The sequence below is a fragment of the Colias philodice genome, chromosome 29 (genome assembly GCF_061535455.1).
Source record: "Colias philodice isolate Cphi_HAF_F1 chromosome 29, ilColPhil1 Martin Lab GWU primary, whole genome shotgun sequence".
Classification (NCBI taxonomy): domain Eukaryota; kingdom Metazoa; phylum Arthropoda; class Insecta; order Lepidoptera; family Pieridae; genus Colias; species Colias philodice.
In genome coordinates, this window is record NC_143114.1 from 6,983,263 (window position 1) to 7,001,045 (window position 17,783).

The following is a 17,783-nucleotide window of genomic DNA, read 5'->3' on the forward strand; positions in this document are numbered from 1 at the left end:
TTTATACTTTCTAGAGGTATACTAATATTATAAAGCTGAAGAGTTTGTTTGTTTGAACGCGCTAATCTCGGGAACTACTGGTCCGATTTGAAAAATTCTTTCGGTGTTAGATGACCCATTTATCGAGGAAGGCTATAGGCTATATAATATCATCTCGCCAAGACTAACAGGAGCGGAGCACAGCTAGTAAATAATAAAATATTTGATTTAAGAAATATATAGTCTGTACAAAAGTAAGTACCCCCAATCAAGCCCCCAATCAATGACCTAATGGCTACGCCTAATGGCGTTTGTTAAAAAAAATAATTTGACATTTTCTTTACGCAAACGTTAAAACGTCACAAACAAAATGTTTGTTTAAATGTAAATAAAAACTATTCATTATGGATGTTTGGAAAGCTAAATAATGTTATATAAAAAGAGGAAAAAATTATACCACAAGTAATTTATAACAATGATTATTTATTATATGTTTAATTATACATTTCTTAGACACATTTACGTCTCAATATCACAATTCTGTGAAATACACAAACAAAAATGAGTCGTAAACCACGCACAAAAAGTTCAAATTCCGTTTAAAGAATGATTGAAAAATGGCAAGCTATGCCAAACTCAAAAAACTCGATGAGAAGACTTTACAGAACCTCAAAGAAGGGCCAGGACCAGCTGATGAATGTCTCTGCTCTATATTTACTCCAGAGAAAAAGAAGAGTTTTGCAGCATCAGTGAAAAAGGCACTCGGCTTTTCTGTGAACAAGAAAAAAGGGGGGCAGGAAAGGGAAATACCTTTCAAATTTAGTAAGGGAGGTAAGTAAGGATATATCAAATTCATTCGGTTATCTTGATTGTAAATTGGATGAACATTTTTTGCGGTTGCTCTTCATCATCACCACATAGTATAAAACAAAGTCGCATTCTTTCTCCCCTATATCCCTATGTATGCTTCTATGTATGCTTATCTTTAAAACTACGGAACGGATTTTGATGCGGGTTTTTTTTAAGCGACAGAGTGATTCAAGAGGAAGTTTTGTATTTATTTTATTAGATTTTAGACAAAGCGGGCGAAGCCGCGGGCGGAATGCCAGTTAGCTTAGGTATATACAAGTATGCACGGAATCGTACGTATCGTAGTATCGCGAATCCTAATTGCGATTTTACAGATTTTTTGTAGCGATCACGCGCTCTCTACTGTAGTAGTTAATAGTTATATTTATCTACAATGCTTTTTAACAATAAAGGAATAAAATAAATGATATACTTATATGATAAAAAAAGAGTCTGAAGTGAAATTTCTTTGGCAAGATTGAAAGATACCAAAATCGACGCATTGACCGCCTCCTTGGTACAGTGGTTGACGCGTGAGCGTAGCACCGGTCCTGGGTTCGATTTCCGGTGGAGACGAAGAAAAAAAAATGTCACGGTCTGGTAGGACACAGAAGGCTGATCACCTAAAACTTGTCCCTAAAGAAAATCGATCAGTGAAACAGATGTATAATGCATCTGCCCCTTACCCCATTAGGGGACATGGGACTTCACACAAAAATCGACGCATAACTACAACGTGACGGTATTACCATGACGCGACCTTGAAATTTTACTACTAACTACTAACTACTACGACTAAAACTAACTACTTCTTATAATTTACAGCTTCGTCAAAGGAAATACTAAAACGTCACAGATCTTGTGGCAAATGCGGGTGTGACAATGAAAATATAGTTCTGAAACACTCCTACGCTAATATACGAATAACTACGCCCGATGTGACGTCATTCTGCCCCTGTCCTACTGATTGCTTGCCTGGTATACTACTTTGTCAAGTAATTTAGACTACAAGTAGTAGTAGTTAGTAGTCATAGTAGTTAAGGATATATCAAATATCTATTATTTCTTTTTATCCGCATAAATGAGTTTTTCCCTTTACCCCTAATATTCCTGTGGGAATTTCGATATAAAAAAGTATCCTGTAGCCTAAGTTACTCCTTATAACATCAGATATCTATCAGTGAAAGTCCCGTCTGAATCGGTCCACCCGTTCCAGAGATTAGGCGGAACAAACAGACAGACAAAAATTAAAAAAAATGCGATTGAGCGGGCGAAAAAATTGTTGATCGTATTTGTTGTATTTGGTATATCGGATAGATTATGTGTATAGTAAGGCTTCTTTTATTTGGGTAGAACAAATGTTTCCTGAAATACTCATTAGTATTTTATACTAGGTTTCCGCCCGCGGCTTCGCCCGCGCAGTCAAAGAAAAACCCGCATAGTTCCCGTTCCCGTGGGATTTCTGGGATTGCGTCATTTTCTCGGGATAAAAAGTAGCCTATGTCCTTTCTCGGTAGTTTAGGCGTGATTGAGTAACAGACAGACAGACAGAGTTACTTTCGCTTTTATAATATTAATATAGTATGGATTCGTTTTATTTTCTAGATAAAGACAAAATGAAAAATAACATACAAGTGGTGGTCGAACGAGCTGATGTGCAAACGAGTGCATCAACAAATGTCGCTCTTGAAGAAAGAATCAAAGATAATTCGGAAGAGAAAGAAGCTGTTGAAAAAGAGGAAAAGGAAAATAGAGATTAAAAGAAAGAAGATACATATTAAAATAGTATGAAATAGATGTGTGAATTTCATATTTCTCGTGTTTTAATTATCATTAATGTCTACCTTTGAAGACATATGAATTAATATAAAAAAGTGAAGTCCCATGTCCCCTAGTGGGGTAAGGGGCAGATGCATTATACATCTGTTTCACTGATCGATTTTCTTTAGGGACAAGTAGGTGATCAGCCTTCTGTGTCCTGCCAGACCGAAACATTTTTTTTTCGTGTAGATTTTTCGTCTCCACCGGGAATCGAACCCAGGAGGTTCTACGCTCACGCGTCAACCACTGTACCAAGGAGGCGGTCAAAGTGAATTAATATAGGAACCTATTAAAATAAAAATATGTATTCATCACGCAATAGCTATATTACGCACTATTTAAACCGATTTTAAAATTAAACATTAAACTCTCATCTTTCAATGGTTATTTCTTCAAATATGTTTTATATAAAGAGGAAAGGTTTTTAATTATGTAATTATGTATGGTTTTCACGCATAAACTACTGGACCGATTTTGATGAAATTTGGCACAGACCATCTTTAGACCCTGAGAAAGAACATAGGCTACCTTTTATTGCGAAATATGCACCACGGGCGAAGCTGGGGCGGACCGCTAGTGTTTTATAATTAGAATATAATCCTGTCCTATCCTATCCTATCCTACGTTTGTGAGGATGGATTAATATGATGAAGATGGAATATTTTTACTTATATATTATAAATGCGAAAGTTTGTATGTATGTTTGTTACTCTTTCACGCAAATACTACTGAACCGATTACAATGAAATTTAGCACACACATAGAGGGTAACTGTATAACTGGGATTAACACAGGATAGGTTTTATGCTGCAAAATCCCACGGGAACAGGAACTTTGCGGGTTTTTCTTTGAAAACGCGGGTGAAGTCGCGGGCGGAAAACTAGTAATTTATAATTTACTACCTCAATAACCATTTACATTAAATTTACAAGTTTTAAATGCAGAAAATGCAAATACATATTATAAGAGCCATAGTTGTCGTATCATTAAGCAGTACACCGTCTGACCGCTAGATGGCGCTAAAACAAAACGCGGTTACAGAATTGCTAATAAATTTTTATCTAATGGCCGACAGCTTCATAACAGCATAAGCTACACAGCATTTCCATTTTCATGTAATTTAGATAATGGAGCGTGGGGTTTAATCGTTCTGCATCCATAACCGTTTTATTTAAGTTTACTTGCATTTAATAAACACATATTTGTTATTACGAGTTCAGATTGTGACATTACTGTCTACTGAATGCGTTTAACATTAAAACATTAAAATACATAGGTATGCACTTAGATTACAAAATAAAATAGGTATGCATTTAATACAGTATCGTTATGAACCAACTTGAAAGAAAGAGAAGGAAATCTCCTCCTCAAATCGGATGTATTTCTTTTTTGGCTTTGTTATTACAGAACTTTCAACTGGATAAACCGAAAGCCGAATAAAATAATTTTAACTTTTCTTTAAGTTTGTAAGGATTGATGTTTGTTTTGTTGTGGTACAGTGATAAATAATTATAGTCTCTATTAGCACATAGGCTACATTCATGAAAATTTTATAATCTTTAATATAAAAATGAATCGCAAAATGTGTTGGTAAGCGGCAAGCGCATAACTCGAGAACGGGTGGACCGATTTCGATAATTCTTTTTTTATTATATTCCTTGAAGTACCAGGATGGTTCTTATGTAGAGAAAACATAAATATGTACCACGGGCGAAGCCGGGGCGGACTAAATAATGGTAAAGGAGAATGGGCATTTTACTATTGAAGTTGGGCCTGAAGTCTGAACACTTGAGTTCTACCAATACACATGAGATATTGTTTTTATAATAAATCATAACACATACATAACGGGAAAAATATATACAGGGTGTCCCAAAACTCAACGTCAAGCCAAAACAGGGCGATAGGATTGATTGTAACCATCATGAGAAAAATCTGAAAAAAAATCTATTCCATGCAGTTTGAAAAATATGGGCATTTAAGAAAAACCTAAAAATTTGGTCAACCTGTAACTATTTTTCGGTTATTTTGGTTAATTTTTATTATTTTTGTTCATTTAAACTTTGGAACCGTAACCCTAAATAACATTTCTAGAACCACAGTCAAAAATAATGACACAATTGCCCCAAGTTTCCTTGAATTGAAGACTATTTGTTAAACTATGAATTTAAAATTTTCAAAATTTGTCGACTTTGACGGCCCCTCCTTTAAAAAAAATGTACTAGAGTATCTTGGCAAGTGCCATTAAAAGTTGGCGCATTTAATCAGGATTGTAAAAAAGTACAATACTTGTTAGTTTCATACTAAAAAAAATGAATGAAAAAATAAAAACCTCAAGTAACCCGATTTTTGCTAACCCATTTTATTCAGTTAAAATGTTTTTTATTCGCACAAACTCTTGGTAGGTTCTTAGTTTTACGGCAAAATGATAAGAGAGATGGATAGTGGACATGTTTGCCATGAGTGAGCGAGACAGATAGTGACGCCACTTTTACCAAAGTCAACAAAAGTAAGTAAAATTAAAAAAATAATTAAAAATCTTGACCTAGTTTACTTTAGGTTTATTGAAATAAAAGTCAGATAGGGAAATAACATTTTTTATTACAATAAATGTTCAAATTGTTTACCATCAGCCTCAATACACGCCCTACATCTTCTTAAAAAAGATTTACTTATTAGCCGGGCATATCCTCGAGAGTTGGTGTCCTCAGCAGCTTGAGAAATTCGTTCACGCAGCTCGGCTACTCGCTCAATGGGCTTTGAATAAACTTTTTCTTGGAGAACGCCCCAATAAAAAAATCCAGGGGATTTAAATCTGGGGAACGGGCTGGCCACGAGATAGTGCCTGAACGTCCAATCCACCTTCCCGGATATTCCTGGTCAAGGAAATCTCTTACTTGCACTAAACACGATCGGAACGAAACGGCGTCACTATCTGTCTCGCTCACTCATGGCAAACATGTCCACTATCCATCTCTCTCATCATTTTGCCGTAAAACTAAGAACCTACAAAGAGTTTGTGCGAATGAAAAACATTTTAACTAAATAAAATGGGTTAGCAAAAATCGGGTTACTTGAGGTTTTTATTTTTTCATTCATTTTTTTTAGTATGAAACTAACAAGTATTGTACTATTTTACAATCCTGATTAAATGCGCCAACTTTTAATGGCACTTGCCAAGATACTCTAGTACATTTTTTTTAAAGGAGGGGCCGTCAAAGTCGACAAATTTTGAAAATTTTAAATTCATAGTTTAACAAATAGTCTTCAATTCAAGGAAACTTGGGGCAATTGTGTCATTATTTTTGACTGTGGTTCTAGAAATGTTATTTAGGGTTACGGTTCCAAAGTTTAAATGAACAAAAATAATAAAAATTAACCAAAATAACCGAAAAATAGTTACAGGTTGACCAAATTTTTAGGTTTTTCTTAAATGCCCATATTTTTCAAACTGCATGGAATAGATTTTTTTTCAGATTTTTCTCATGATGGTTACAATCAATCCTATCGCCCTGTTTTGGCTTGACGTTGAGTTTTGGGACACCCTGTATAAAAAAATTATCGACCGGGTTTTGGTACAGTCACATCAAATTTTATTTCTTTGTGTATAATAATTTTTGCAATTAATAACTGTTATAAGACAATGACAATATCTTTATGTTACTCCAATTCACTTTCACTTACAAAAACGTACTAATCTTAAGCCTTCTAATAACCGAAATACACTAATATTATGTTTTGTAACAGGTACCTATACCGTGTTTATTATAATTCAACGTAGTTAGACGTTCTTTATGGTTAAACTCAGTCACTCCAGTGACATTTAGGTTTATATTTACTTCACTCGAATTAAAAACACCGTTATTGTGCGCAAAATAATAGCCAAATAAATAAAACTTTTTGCCTTGACTGTACAAGAACCCGGTTAATTTATTTTTTTCGTTTGGTATGTGTAACGATCTATCACAAAAACAATATTTCGTGTGTATTGGTCTTATCCCAAGTTTCAGGTCCAATTTGACGCGTCCTCCTTTATTTTTTTAATTAATGCATAGGTAAATAGGTATCTATTTATCTAAAGGTAGGCATCCGATTATTATAATACAAGAAAACTGAGTGCTTCCAGTTATGTAAAAAAGGGAATCTATATTTTTTTACTAGCTGTGTAAATAAACTATTCAGCTTTATAATATACTAGCTTTCCGCCTGCGGCTTCACCCGCGTTTTCAACGAAAAACCCGAATAGTTCCCGTTCCCATAAGATTTCTGGGTTAAAACTTAAAACCTATCCTATGTGTTAATACAAGTTACCCTCTATATGTGTGCTAAATTTCATTTTAATCGGTTCAGCCCCCCTAGTCAAGTGGCTTTCTGTTAGCGTAGCGTTCAATAGAATAGACTACGAATGTATGAGATTGACGTAAGCTGTAGATACCGCTACGCTACGCTACAGCTTACGTCACGTAAAGAGTAGGTAACAAACACACACATACACATCCTCACAAACTTTCGCATTTATAATATTAGTACGATAGGAAGTACAGACAGGTCAATGTAGTTTACAGTACCCAGTTCAATAGGTCACTTTGATAAAAAAGTAAAGTTATTTTATCTGTTTGCAAACAAATAAACAATATTGTATTATCTATATAATTCAGATATAATATGACCTATGTGTATCGTAATTTTAAAATTCTAAATATGCATAGGGACAGACAGAAAAAAACGACATTGTTTTATATTATTTAGAGATAAATTTCTCTCGGAGTAACAGAACCAAATGAATCTACACATCCACAAAAGATTTGCGTGTAGTAGTAGAATCAGATTCATATAATTATTACAATGTAAATCAGAATTTACATTTTTGTCTTAGACTAGCTGTGCCTGCGGTTTACCCGATTTGTTTTCTCGACTTGTTTTGAAAAGTTTTTGACCATTAGAAAGCTATTTTATTCTTAACTAGGTGTGCCCCGCATTCTGCGGACGCGGTTCTACCGAATACCCGCGGCCCCGTCAAGCGGCACGGCGGAACACAGTGGAGTTTAGTCGGTAGGACCGTGCACTCAGCAGGGTGAGTCCGACATAACCCAGGGCTCTTCCCCCGAGTGCCCTGGGTATGCCTAAATGCATTCTCCACTATAAAAAAAAAAAAAAAAAAAAAAAAAAGGTGTGCCCCGCATTGCTGCTCTCCTATTGGTCTTAGCGTGATGATATATAGCCTCCTTCCTCGCCTTCCTCGAATAAATGTACTAACAGTGAAATAATGTTTTAAATCGGACAAGTAGTTCCTGAGATTCGCACATTCTAACAAACAAACTCTTAATCTTTATAATAACAATTACAATGTTATTCAGAATCATAATCAGAAAAACGCGAATTTTAAATTAGATTATTTCTAAAGTATGTACATACTTGTATGATGCATGATTATCAGGGAATACAGGAGGATTCAAAATAAAAAACAATAATAGGTTTTAAACAGTTTTTAGAAATACACATCTATTTTAGTTTTCAACCAGTCCATGTGATTCGTCACGTTGGAATACATATGTATGTTCTCGATTTTGTCAATCAAAATCCCATATAATATGTATCGGAAATTGTTCAATTCCTGAAAAGAAAAAAACATACCTAATTTAAATGTACCGTGAAAGTTATTATGTTATGGAAGATAAAAGGACAATACAGAGAAGATATTAAAAATAAAGTTACTTGATCATTGTAGAATTAATAAAATGAAAAACACGCACACACACACAGACGGTGGAAAGTGAGATTTTTACACGCTTTATATTAGCTTCACCTGTATGTTTGTATGTTTGTAACCGACTTCTTTGGGCGCGATTTTGACCCACTTTAAACGGTCAGATTTCGTTCAAACTTTGTAGATTTATTGAGGACCGATGACAATACACTAATTTGATAAAATTTTCTATTTTTTAGTTCGGTTTTCTATAAAAAGCGTGTTTTTTAGTTTTTTTAAACTATTATTATTTTATCTTTATTATGTTCGTATATTCTTAGTAAGGTACTCTTTGTTTTATACAATGCAGTGGTTATTACCTCCTCCAAACAAAACAGACCACCGCCCAGTTCTGGTCTAAACGCGTCCTTATGTGACACCGTACACATGAGCGATGGGTGCAAGAGGGTGCTATTACACCGTGATTGTAGCGGTATTCTGCTGTTCACCTGGAATATAATAAATAAATAAATATTATAGGACATTATTACACAGATCGACCTAGTCCCACAGTAAGCTCAATTAAGGCTTGTGTTGTGGGTACTAGGCGACGATAAATATAATATTATAAATACATATATAGATAATAACACCCAGACCCAAGAACAAATAATTGAGTTCATCACACAAATATTTGCCCTGACCGGGGATCGAACCCGGGACCGTCGGCTCAGTAGGCACTTTACCACTGCGCCAACCGCGTCGTCAGATATAGAATATAAGTTACGATTGCTCATAATCAGAATCAGCCCCCCTAGACAAGTGGCTTTCTATTAGCGTAACGTTCAATAGAATAGATTATGAATGTATGAGATTGACGTAATCAATCGTCGTCGTCGTCGTAATCAAACGTCAATCTCATACATTCATAATCTATTCTATTGAACGTTACGCTAATAGAAAGCCACTTGTCTAGGGGGGCAGAACAGATTCAAGAGGTGCGCTTATGGCACGCCCGCGCCCGCCCCGCTTGTGTTTGACCCGCGCCTAAAACTGCCATTTTAATAACGTATTCTAATTGCCCGTATTTGACAATTTAAGTGACAATTAATATTATCGTGTAATACTTTATTGGACGGATAAGTTTTATCCAAGCATTGAAAAATCGGCCCTTAATGTTATTAATTATTATGCTACAATACAAAATAAGAAGTACTTCTAAATTATCTTCCGAAGCGCTGATGCAGGACTTTCCAAACTTCACCGGAGACTGCGGCACGCAGGCCTCCGTGGCTGTCCGGGGCAGAGAATCGGACGGATCGAGGATTATTATAGCAATGTCGTTCAGAGGTTTCGCTGGAATAAAATATAAATAAATATTTATTTCAAACTCAAACTCAAACATTCATTTATTCAATTAGACTACTATTTAGTAGCACCTGTGGTAGCACTTTCGAATCGTCATTACATAAGTATTTTTATCATTTACCACCGATTCGGAAAGAAGTATCTATGGAGAAGAATCGGCAAGAAACTCCATAGTTGCTTTTTTAAAATCATGTTAATATTACATAACTAGCGGTCCGCCCCGGCTTCGCCCGTGGTACATAATATTTACGTTTTCTCTACATAAGAACCATCCTCGTACTTCAAGGAATATAATAAAAAAAGAATTATCGAAATCGGTTCAGCCGTTCTCGAGTTATGCGCTTACCAACACATTTTGCGATTCATTTTTATATATAAGACTAGCGGTCCGCCCCGGCTTCGCCCGTGGTACATAATATTTACGTTTTCTCTACATAAGAACCATCCTCGTACTTCAAGGAATATAATAAAAAAAGAATTATCGAAATCGGTTCAGCCGTTCTCGAGTTATGCGCTTACCAACACATTTTGCGATTCATTTTTATATATAAGATACTAGCGGTCCGCCCCGGCTTCACCCGTGGTACATATTTAAGTTTTCTCTACATAAAAACCATCCTCGTACTTCAAGGAATATAATAAAAAAAAATTATCGAAATCGGTTCAGCCGTTCTCGAGTTATGCGCTTACCAACACATTTTGCGATTCATTTTTATATATAAGAAGATATGTAACTTATATCTATAACTATTATACATAATATAATATCATAATATGCCAAAGAACTGTCCTGTGGTGGTATTTACAGAAAAATCCTACTAATATTATAAATGCGAAAGTTTGTGATGGATGGGTGTTTGTTACTCTTTCATGTTAATACTACGGAACCGATTTCAATGAAATGTGGGATATAGTTAGCTAGAATAAGATATAGACTAAGACTTTAGTTTTTCTATGTGTCTAAAAAAAATTGAAGATAGTATCCCACCGCAGGATAACTTCGTTCATAGTTTTCTTATGAAACCAAAATTTTATGTATATTTATAAACGAGCATATATTATATCGTCGGGGTTGCCAGTCAAAATTTGGCCGCAAGTATTTTTAATAAATGCGAGCACGCACGAATAGCGAGGGTTGTTACTATGATGATTAATAATTTATTTATTACCGAACTTATAAAACAAATGATGCATTCTCACTTTTATTATACTCCGGGTGTATAATAACCTCCTGCACGCTGGTTTGTTCGTCGCCATCCTTATCAAATGTCACTACAAGATCCTTCATAGGGTAGCCATTAACACAGCTGGCCAATGTGACCAGAGCACGTGCTGCTTCGTTGATATATGTTGCGGCACAGAGGAACATGTCGTCACTGTAATAATTATTTTAAAGAAATACTTATAGATTAAAAGATTATCCTTGGTACAGTGGTTGACGCGTGACCGTAGAATCGAGGGGTTCGATTCCCGGTGGAGACGAAGAACAAAATGTCTCGGTCTGGCAGGATACAGTAGGCTGATCACTTACTTGTCCCTAAAGATATTCGATCAGTGAAACAGATGTATAAGGCATCTGCCCCTTACCCCACTAGGGGACATGGGACTTCGGTTCCTCGGTTCAACGCTCACGCGTCAACCACTGTACCAAGGAGGCGGACAGACGTCCTTTTTAACTCTGTCATTTTTCCACACTGGAAATAAAACTGCTCTAAGACGTTATGGTATGGGGATGATGATAAACATACATATAAACCCAAGCCCGCCACGGATACTGTCCCTGCAGTATAGAATGCACTGATGGTCGCACCCTGCGCGGCCTGCCTTCCGGATTGTCTACACCGCATTTATCATTTGACCTGAAAACAACGAAATATATGAGAAATTTTTAAGGAATATTTTATATTCTTTTTTCTTTAAAATTTCCTCATGTCCGAGAAAATTAGTAAAATTAGCGGAAATAAATTGTGTAATTTCGAAAATCGCTACAGTTATGGGGGTGAGCTAAGGTTTTAGGGGGGTTCAATCCTTTGAAAAAGTTCTAGAAAAGGCTCCTGCCTTTTTTTAGATTTTCGCTCATAAATCTACAACCTGCACAAAAAGCATCACCTAGGAAAATATTCTACATAAAATTTCCTTTAAATCCACACGTGTCAGAAGTGAAACTTCTTTGGCATGATTCAAACACACCAAAATCGTCACCTAACTCTCTCAATTATCTATACTAATATTATAAAGAGGAAAGGTTTGTAATTATGTATGGATGTATGTATGGTTTTCACGCAAATACTACTGAACCGATTACAATGAAATTTGGCACACATATAGACGGTAACTTGGATTAACACAAAGGATAGGTTTTATCCCGGAAATCGAAATCCCAAGGGAACGGGAACTATGCGGGTTTTTCTTTGAAAACGCGGGCGTAGCCGCGGGCGGATTGCTAGTGTTGAATTATGAATACACATATTATAAAGAAGGCTATTCAAAGTTACCGATAGTCATTGAGATCCTGTTGGTTGATGCAGCACACTTCAGTAGCAGTGCAGTCATCTTTGAACAGCCTGAAATTGTCATTACAAAAGTTAATATAGTAAATTGTAAAGTTCAAGGTTCTATGTTCATGGGAATTACCCTGTAGGTTTTCATTCCCTTGCGAATGTCGAAATTTGCGAAAATTTGCAGCATAAATAGCTGTATATTTTGATTGCGTTAGCTTAGAAGTTTATTCATATACCTCCACGTGTTCTTGAGAAAAATGGTTTTGACATACAGACGGATAACAAATTGAATATTATAGGAAAATGACGCGAAATTTTGTGGGTCGTCATTTGTAACAGGATGGCGGTTCTACAGGGGTCTTAGTACGCAATGACAAAAAGAAAAATGATGGTCAGAACGCTGATACCGGATGCGTTAAGATACTGTAATATAAAATATAACAGTATCTTAAGATAAAATATTATAGTATCTTCACCGTGTGTGACGCGCTTTAGGGTTTCGATTTTTATTTTCGTTGTGCGGAACCAAGCGGATTCCTTAAATGACATGACAGGTGTCAAAAGTTTAAAAATTGACTTACGTCAAATTATTGATATCGTGTTCTTTCGCCCTATGGTAGTCAACCGAGTGGTGTGTACAAAGGTAGCACTCCCAGCAGCCCTGCGTCACCCCCTCTATGGTGTTGCATTGCGCTTGATCTACTGTTCTGTTTTCTACTGTCAACAAACAATTATTATATTTTTTAAACTAAATGCCTGAAAATTGTCAGAACTGGAAATTGGGACTCAAACTCAAACATTCATTTATTCAATTAGACTTCTTTTAGAAGCACTTTCGAATCGTCATTACATATTTTTAAAATTTACCACCGATAGGAACGCATTATTTTCAAATTAAAAAAAAATATTAAAATCGGTCCGACCAGTCGCAAGTTTTGAAAGAAGAAAGAAAGAAAGAAAGCATTTATTTCTACACACACAAGCACACAACAATAAACATTACAAATGAATATGAGGAATATTTAAAGAAAAAAAAGGAAACAAAAAAGTAAAATAAAATAATAATAAAACTATCAAATTAATGTGTGGTTCCGTGCGCCAAAAAAGGATGCTACTGCCTTCTGGCAGGATTTAGATATCAAACCAAAAATACAGTTCAATTGAGTTCGGTTGATTAATACTCTGTGATACAACAAAGAATAGGATCGATTAACCGCCATGTTGTGACGTCATAACTGTTAATTCAAACGAATTAATATTGATGTTAAGGATTTCTTTTTATTTGGTGTAAGAAAGAGGCATACCAATTTATTGTTATGTGTGTAAGTATATTAAAAAAACTAGTTTTAAAGTGAAACTTTTATTACATCGTCTCAAACTTTTTGGTCTGTGTAGCGCATGTCGCGTGTATCGCGGCTGCCGAGTAGGTATACCTACTCGGCAGCCGACCGTCACGCGACATGCTCTACACAAAGCAGTGTTCGGAACCGTTCGAACAGTTTCACTTTTACCGTGGTTTCATAAAACCACACAACATTTTTTTATTTACACTTCATTATACAAAGAAATACTTACATGAACTTTCACTAAATATGGCGTCTGCTAAATCTGAATTTTGACAGTTAATATTTACTAGCAAGGCGATTACGCCGAACACTGAGTATCTGTAATAATAACAAGAATCCTTTGTTACTGAATCCTTCCTTTTTTTTGGTCCTTCGAGACGGAAACCGTGACCTATGAATAACCACTACTGTAAAATCATTTTAATATTTTTAGCTTTCAAACTCAAACTCAAAATTGAGGAATTACTCATTAAATTGAGGAATTAACCATAGACATAGAAATAGACTCGATATACCTTTTAACCAAACCATTACCAAAATCGTCACACAAAATCACATTTCAAGTCTACAGGAAAATTCAAGTGGCTTTTTGCTTTTTGCTGATTTTTTCGAAAAATCAATATTTTGCCGAGAAATTCAAAAAACTACAGAAAAAGTTTAAATAAAAAAATGCGGCCTAATTATTTACACAAGACGAGCCTATAGCGCATTAGGTAGGTTATTGCGCTATACCTATACCAAATTTCATTCAATTCGGTCCAGTAGTTTTCATAACAGAATGGTTTTGTGTCAAAAATATTGAAACTCCGGATTATTTAAAAAAAAATCATAATTTCTAAACCATAAGTTTTCGCTGAACTAAAGTATGTTTTAAATGATTACTCATGATGCTCTCAAGCTGAAAAAAATTTTTGGACCACTGTAAACGGGCCACCCTGTATATAAAAACTTAAAATAAGTTACTTTTGACGAGCAACTTATATTCATAATTTGTTTATTAAAATTATTATATAGCTAACAGGATCGGTGTACGAATTTCTTGGTAGTTCACGACTCAAATATTGTATCTGTACAGAATTGAATGTAAATTATAAACAACCGTTACTATAGTCTCACCATTCAAATAATATACATGAATACTTACTTCCACATCATGGTCCAATTTGTTGAAATAATTTAATTCTGTAATTCGCCTAATTTCTGGAAGGAGGAAATAGAAATGATTAATATTAGCGGCCTTTAGACGCGCTCTCTATCGCGCGTTCAGATTACGCGCGGGAAAGCCTGCACGCTCACGCTCGCGATTTCCCTTGTGTCTCTGTCGCAGGCAAATTGTATTATTTCGCCGTTTACAAATGCTCGGCATTTTGTAAAATGCTGAGGACTTACTTTTTCCAAAATTCTACAAAAAAGACGGTCGCGAGCCGAAGGAGCCCCACTTCGCGAGGCTCCTATTTCTGTGTAGTTTAAGAAACACAAACCTAACTTAACCCACCCCCTTATCCAAACCAAAAATTTCTGATTACGAATTCTCGACATATTACAAAATGCCGAGCATTTGTAAACGGCTAAATAATACACTTTGCCTACTAGGTACATCCTCTAAGCTAACTAATATTAAGGTTCAGGGGCTTAATAAATTAGAATTAAACTATATTCATGGTTTTCAAAAACTGCCATCAACCTTAGAAATTTTAAAACATTAGAGATGACTTTTGAAAATAGTTTCATTCAGCTATTTTCATTTTCATCCAAAAGCTGCGAAAGCGTAACAGACAGACAAAATAATATGCTATGACATTATTTTAAAATTAATGCAATTATCAATAGTGTTTATTAATGATATGATATGGAATTCCCAAAAACCCTTGGCCTTGTTATCATTATTTTGTTATTATAAATATAACTAGTTATCCGCCCCGACGTCGCATGTGTCCATGTGAAAAATATTAAGTTTATTATAGTAATGTACTTTTTTAGGGTTCCGTACCGAAAATATAAAACGGGACCTCATTACTGAGACTTTGCTGTCTGTCTGTCCGTCCGTCAGAATATCGTGAACCGTGAAAGTTAGACATTTATCGACTGCAAAAAAGAGAAGGAACACAATTCAACTAAACATTTTTGAAGAAAAACTTCTTTAGCGGCGTTGAGCACTTTTTCTGTAATGGGTATAAAATCTTAAACTCGCGTCAGGACACGTGACCTGATCGAAAAAGCGTAAGACGGATGGAGAGTAGACAGCTATCCCCTCTCTACTACGCGCGTTTTCACTTCTGCCGGCACTCCCGGAGTGCAACCCGTCTTTTTTGAAGTGAAAACTTCTTTAGCAGCGTTGGGTATAAAATCTTAAACTCGCGTCAGGACACGTGACCTGATCGAAAAAGCGTAAGACGGATTTTTTTTAAGCCCTTATATTCCATGCGTAAGACGGATACCATTCCAAAATATCAAACATACTGAACGTTAATAATCAAGTTTTCACTTCTGCCGGCACTCCCGGAGTGCAACCCGTCTTTTTTGAAGTGAAAACTTCTTTAGCGGCGTTGGGTATAAAATCTTAAACTCGCGTCAGGACACGTGGCCTGATCGAAAAAGCGTAAGATGGATTTTTTTTAAGCCCTTATATTCCATGCGTAAGACGGATACCATTCCAAAATATCAAACATACTGAACGTTAATAATCAAGTTTTCACTTCTGCCGGCACTCCCGGAGTGCAACCCGTCTTTTTTTTATTATTGTTTTAGTAAACTATCAGAACTGTATTTGATTCTTAAATATTACTCAATCTTTAGTTCTATAAAATAATATTATTACCCATAAGAGGTGCTAATTTGAATAGCATTCATTGAGATATGTAATATTACTACGTATGGAGGAGACACCACGAACAAAATCTGTGCGCCATTTTTTTGCTCTAACTAAGTTTTAAAAATTATTATTTAGTTAGGTACTTAACGATGAAAGTTATTCCTTTGCACTTTTCCGTATTATTTGTATTATTTGTGCAATATCGTAACTCACACGAAGGCATGTTTGATGCGTTTCACTTTAAAACCATTAAAAAATACCGCTCAACATACGTCACATGACGTATGTTGAGTGGAACATAAGTGATGTAGGCGGTGTCGTCTCCTATTAATATTATCTCAATGATAGCATTACAAAATATATTTTTTGTTAAAAGTAAAAAAAATACTAATTTTTAATCAAACTTCTTAAATAAGGAAAAACATTACTACATTTATTGTAAGAACTTTTAAAAATTCGCTATGACAACATAACAACATCACATCTTCGTAAGAAATAATATGTAGGTACATTGTACATAATGTTTATGTACCTAATAAATAGAATACTACATACAAATACATAAATCTAATAGATTTAATTACATATTATACTCACAAAACATTGTAATTACAAATTAATTACACATATAATAATAAATAATAATATATTTACCAATACAACAATCCAACATGAGGAAAAACAACACACGACTCGACACACCGGTTCATCAACTTGTACTATATTTACGAAATAATATATGTATGGATAATATTAATAGTAAGGTCATGGTTATACAGCTAGCTAATAATTTACTAGCGGGCGTGATCACTCAGAGCTTGCATGTTGACTGAAAAAAGGTAAAAACAAAAGCTGCAAATGAAAGGCCCTCTTTACAATGGGCAGAGTTAGCCCAACAAATGATCGTCGATGATTGTCGCCATTGCGACGATTATAAATAAACTCTACAATGACGGTCGATCATAGACAGGCCCTCTACACTATCGTGATTGCCTCTACTCGCCCAACACGCGCCGCCCATTGTGAAGAATTATCTTTTGTCGCCCTAATAATTTTCCGTCGTTTTGAGCTGATGATTTTCGATGAGCTTTCGTGCTTAAACGGCGACGTAAAGTTATAAAAATAAACCCGTACGTTTTTGTAGGGCAATAAGTAATTTTAATTGTAGCGTATAGCTTCGCTATCGCATAGCCGATAGCGTATGCTTTGACTGAATCTTAATAACTTGAGAGTGAAACAGCAATATATTTTATTCCATTTTACTTGATATTGGGAAAACTTAATTATGATCATCTATACATATAATAAAATCGTAGGAAAGTCAAAACTGTACATTGAATATTTTTTTAAAAGAATACATATTCCATGATCTATAATCGATATAGAAGCCAAAAATATAGTTTTTAGAATTTTTGTCTGTT

General features: G+C 35.2%; 2 protein-coding genes, 1 long non-coding RNA gene and 1 pseudogene across 4 annotated transcripts in view; 1 reads left to right on the forward strand and 3 right to left on the reverse strand.

Annotated features, from left to right (window-relative positions):
* The window catches only part of LOC149476073 (uncharacterized), a 359,309-nt gene that overhangs the window by 51,492 nt on the left and 290,034 nt on the right, over positions 1 to 17,783 (reverse strand). The gene's annotated exons all lie outside the window — the stretch shown is intronic.
* Positions 24 to 17,783, reverse strand: part of LOC149476080 (E3 ubiquitin-protein ligase COP1-like) — a 143,251-nt gene continuing 125,491 nt past the window's right edge. The window contains exon 12 of the transcript XR_016317913.1: positions 24 to 153. The gene's annotated coding sequence lies outside the window, so the exon portion shown is untranslated. The remainder of the gene's footprint in view (positions 154 to 17,783) is intronic.
* Positions 597 to 2,588, forward strand: LOC149476081 (uncharacterized; annotated as a pseudogene).
* LOC149476082 (transmembrane protease serine 11B-like protein) lies at positions 8,121 to 17,088 on the reverse strand. 2 transcript variants are annotated; one of them, XM_089712680.1, is made up of 10 exons: positions 17,017 to 17,052; positions 14,695 to 14,750; positions 13,780 to 13,868; positions 12,786 to 12,921; positions 12,199 to 12,267; positions 11,452 to 11,562; positions 10,904 to 11,079; positions 9,552 to 9,691; positions 8,716 to 8,844; positions 8,121 to 8,263 (listed from the first exon to the last, which is right to left on the reverse strand). In XM_089712680.1, the coding sequence occupies exons 2-10, from the start codon at positions 14,703 to 14,705 to the stop codon at positions 8,138 to 8,140; spliced, it is 987 nt and encodes a 328-aa protein (XP_089568806.1). In that variant the 5' UTR covers positions 14,706 to 14,750; positions 17,017 to 17,052; the 3' UTR covers positions 8,121 to 8,137. The 2 variants fall into 2 exon arrangements, with proteins under 2 accessions (XP_089568806.1, XP_089568807.1); XM_089712681.1 differs by lacking the exons at positions 12,786 to 12,921; positions 13,780 to 13,868; positions 14,695 to 14,750 and having other exon boundaries at positions 17,017 to 17,088.

Bases quoted from the DNA above. Each gene is read 5' to 3' on its own strand.
- LOC149476082 (XM_089712680.1), bottom strand. The intron at 11,080-11,451 runs GTATGTTTATCA...TAATTATTACAG, and splicing joins TGGCGGGCTTGGGTTTATAT to TGACGACATGTTCCTCTGTG. The intron at 8,845-9,551 runs GTACTTCTTATT...ATTATATTCCAG, and splicing joins CTTCGGAAGATAATTTAGAA to GTGAACAGCAGAATACCGCT.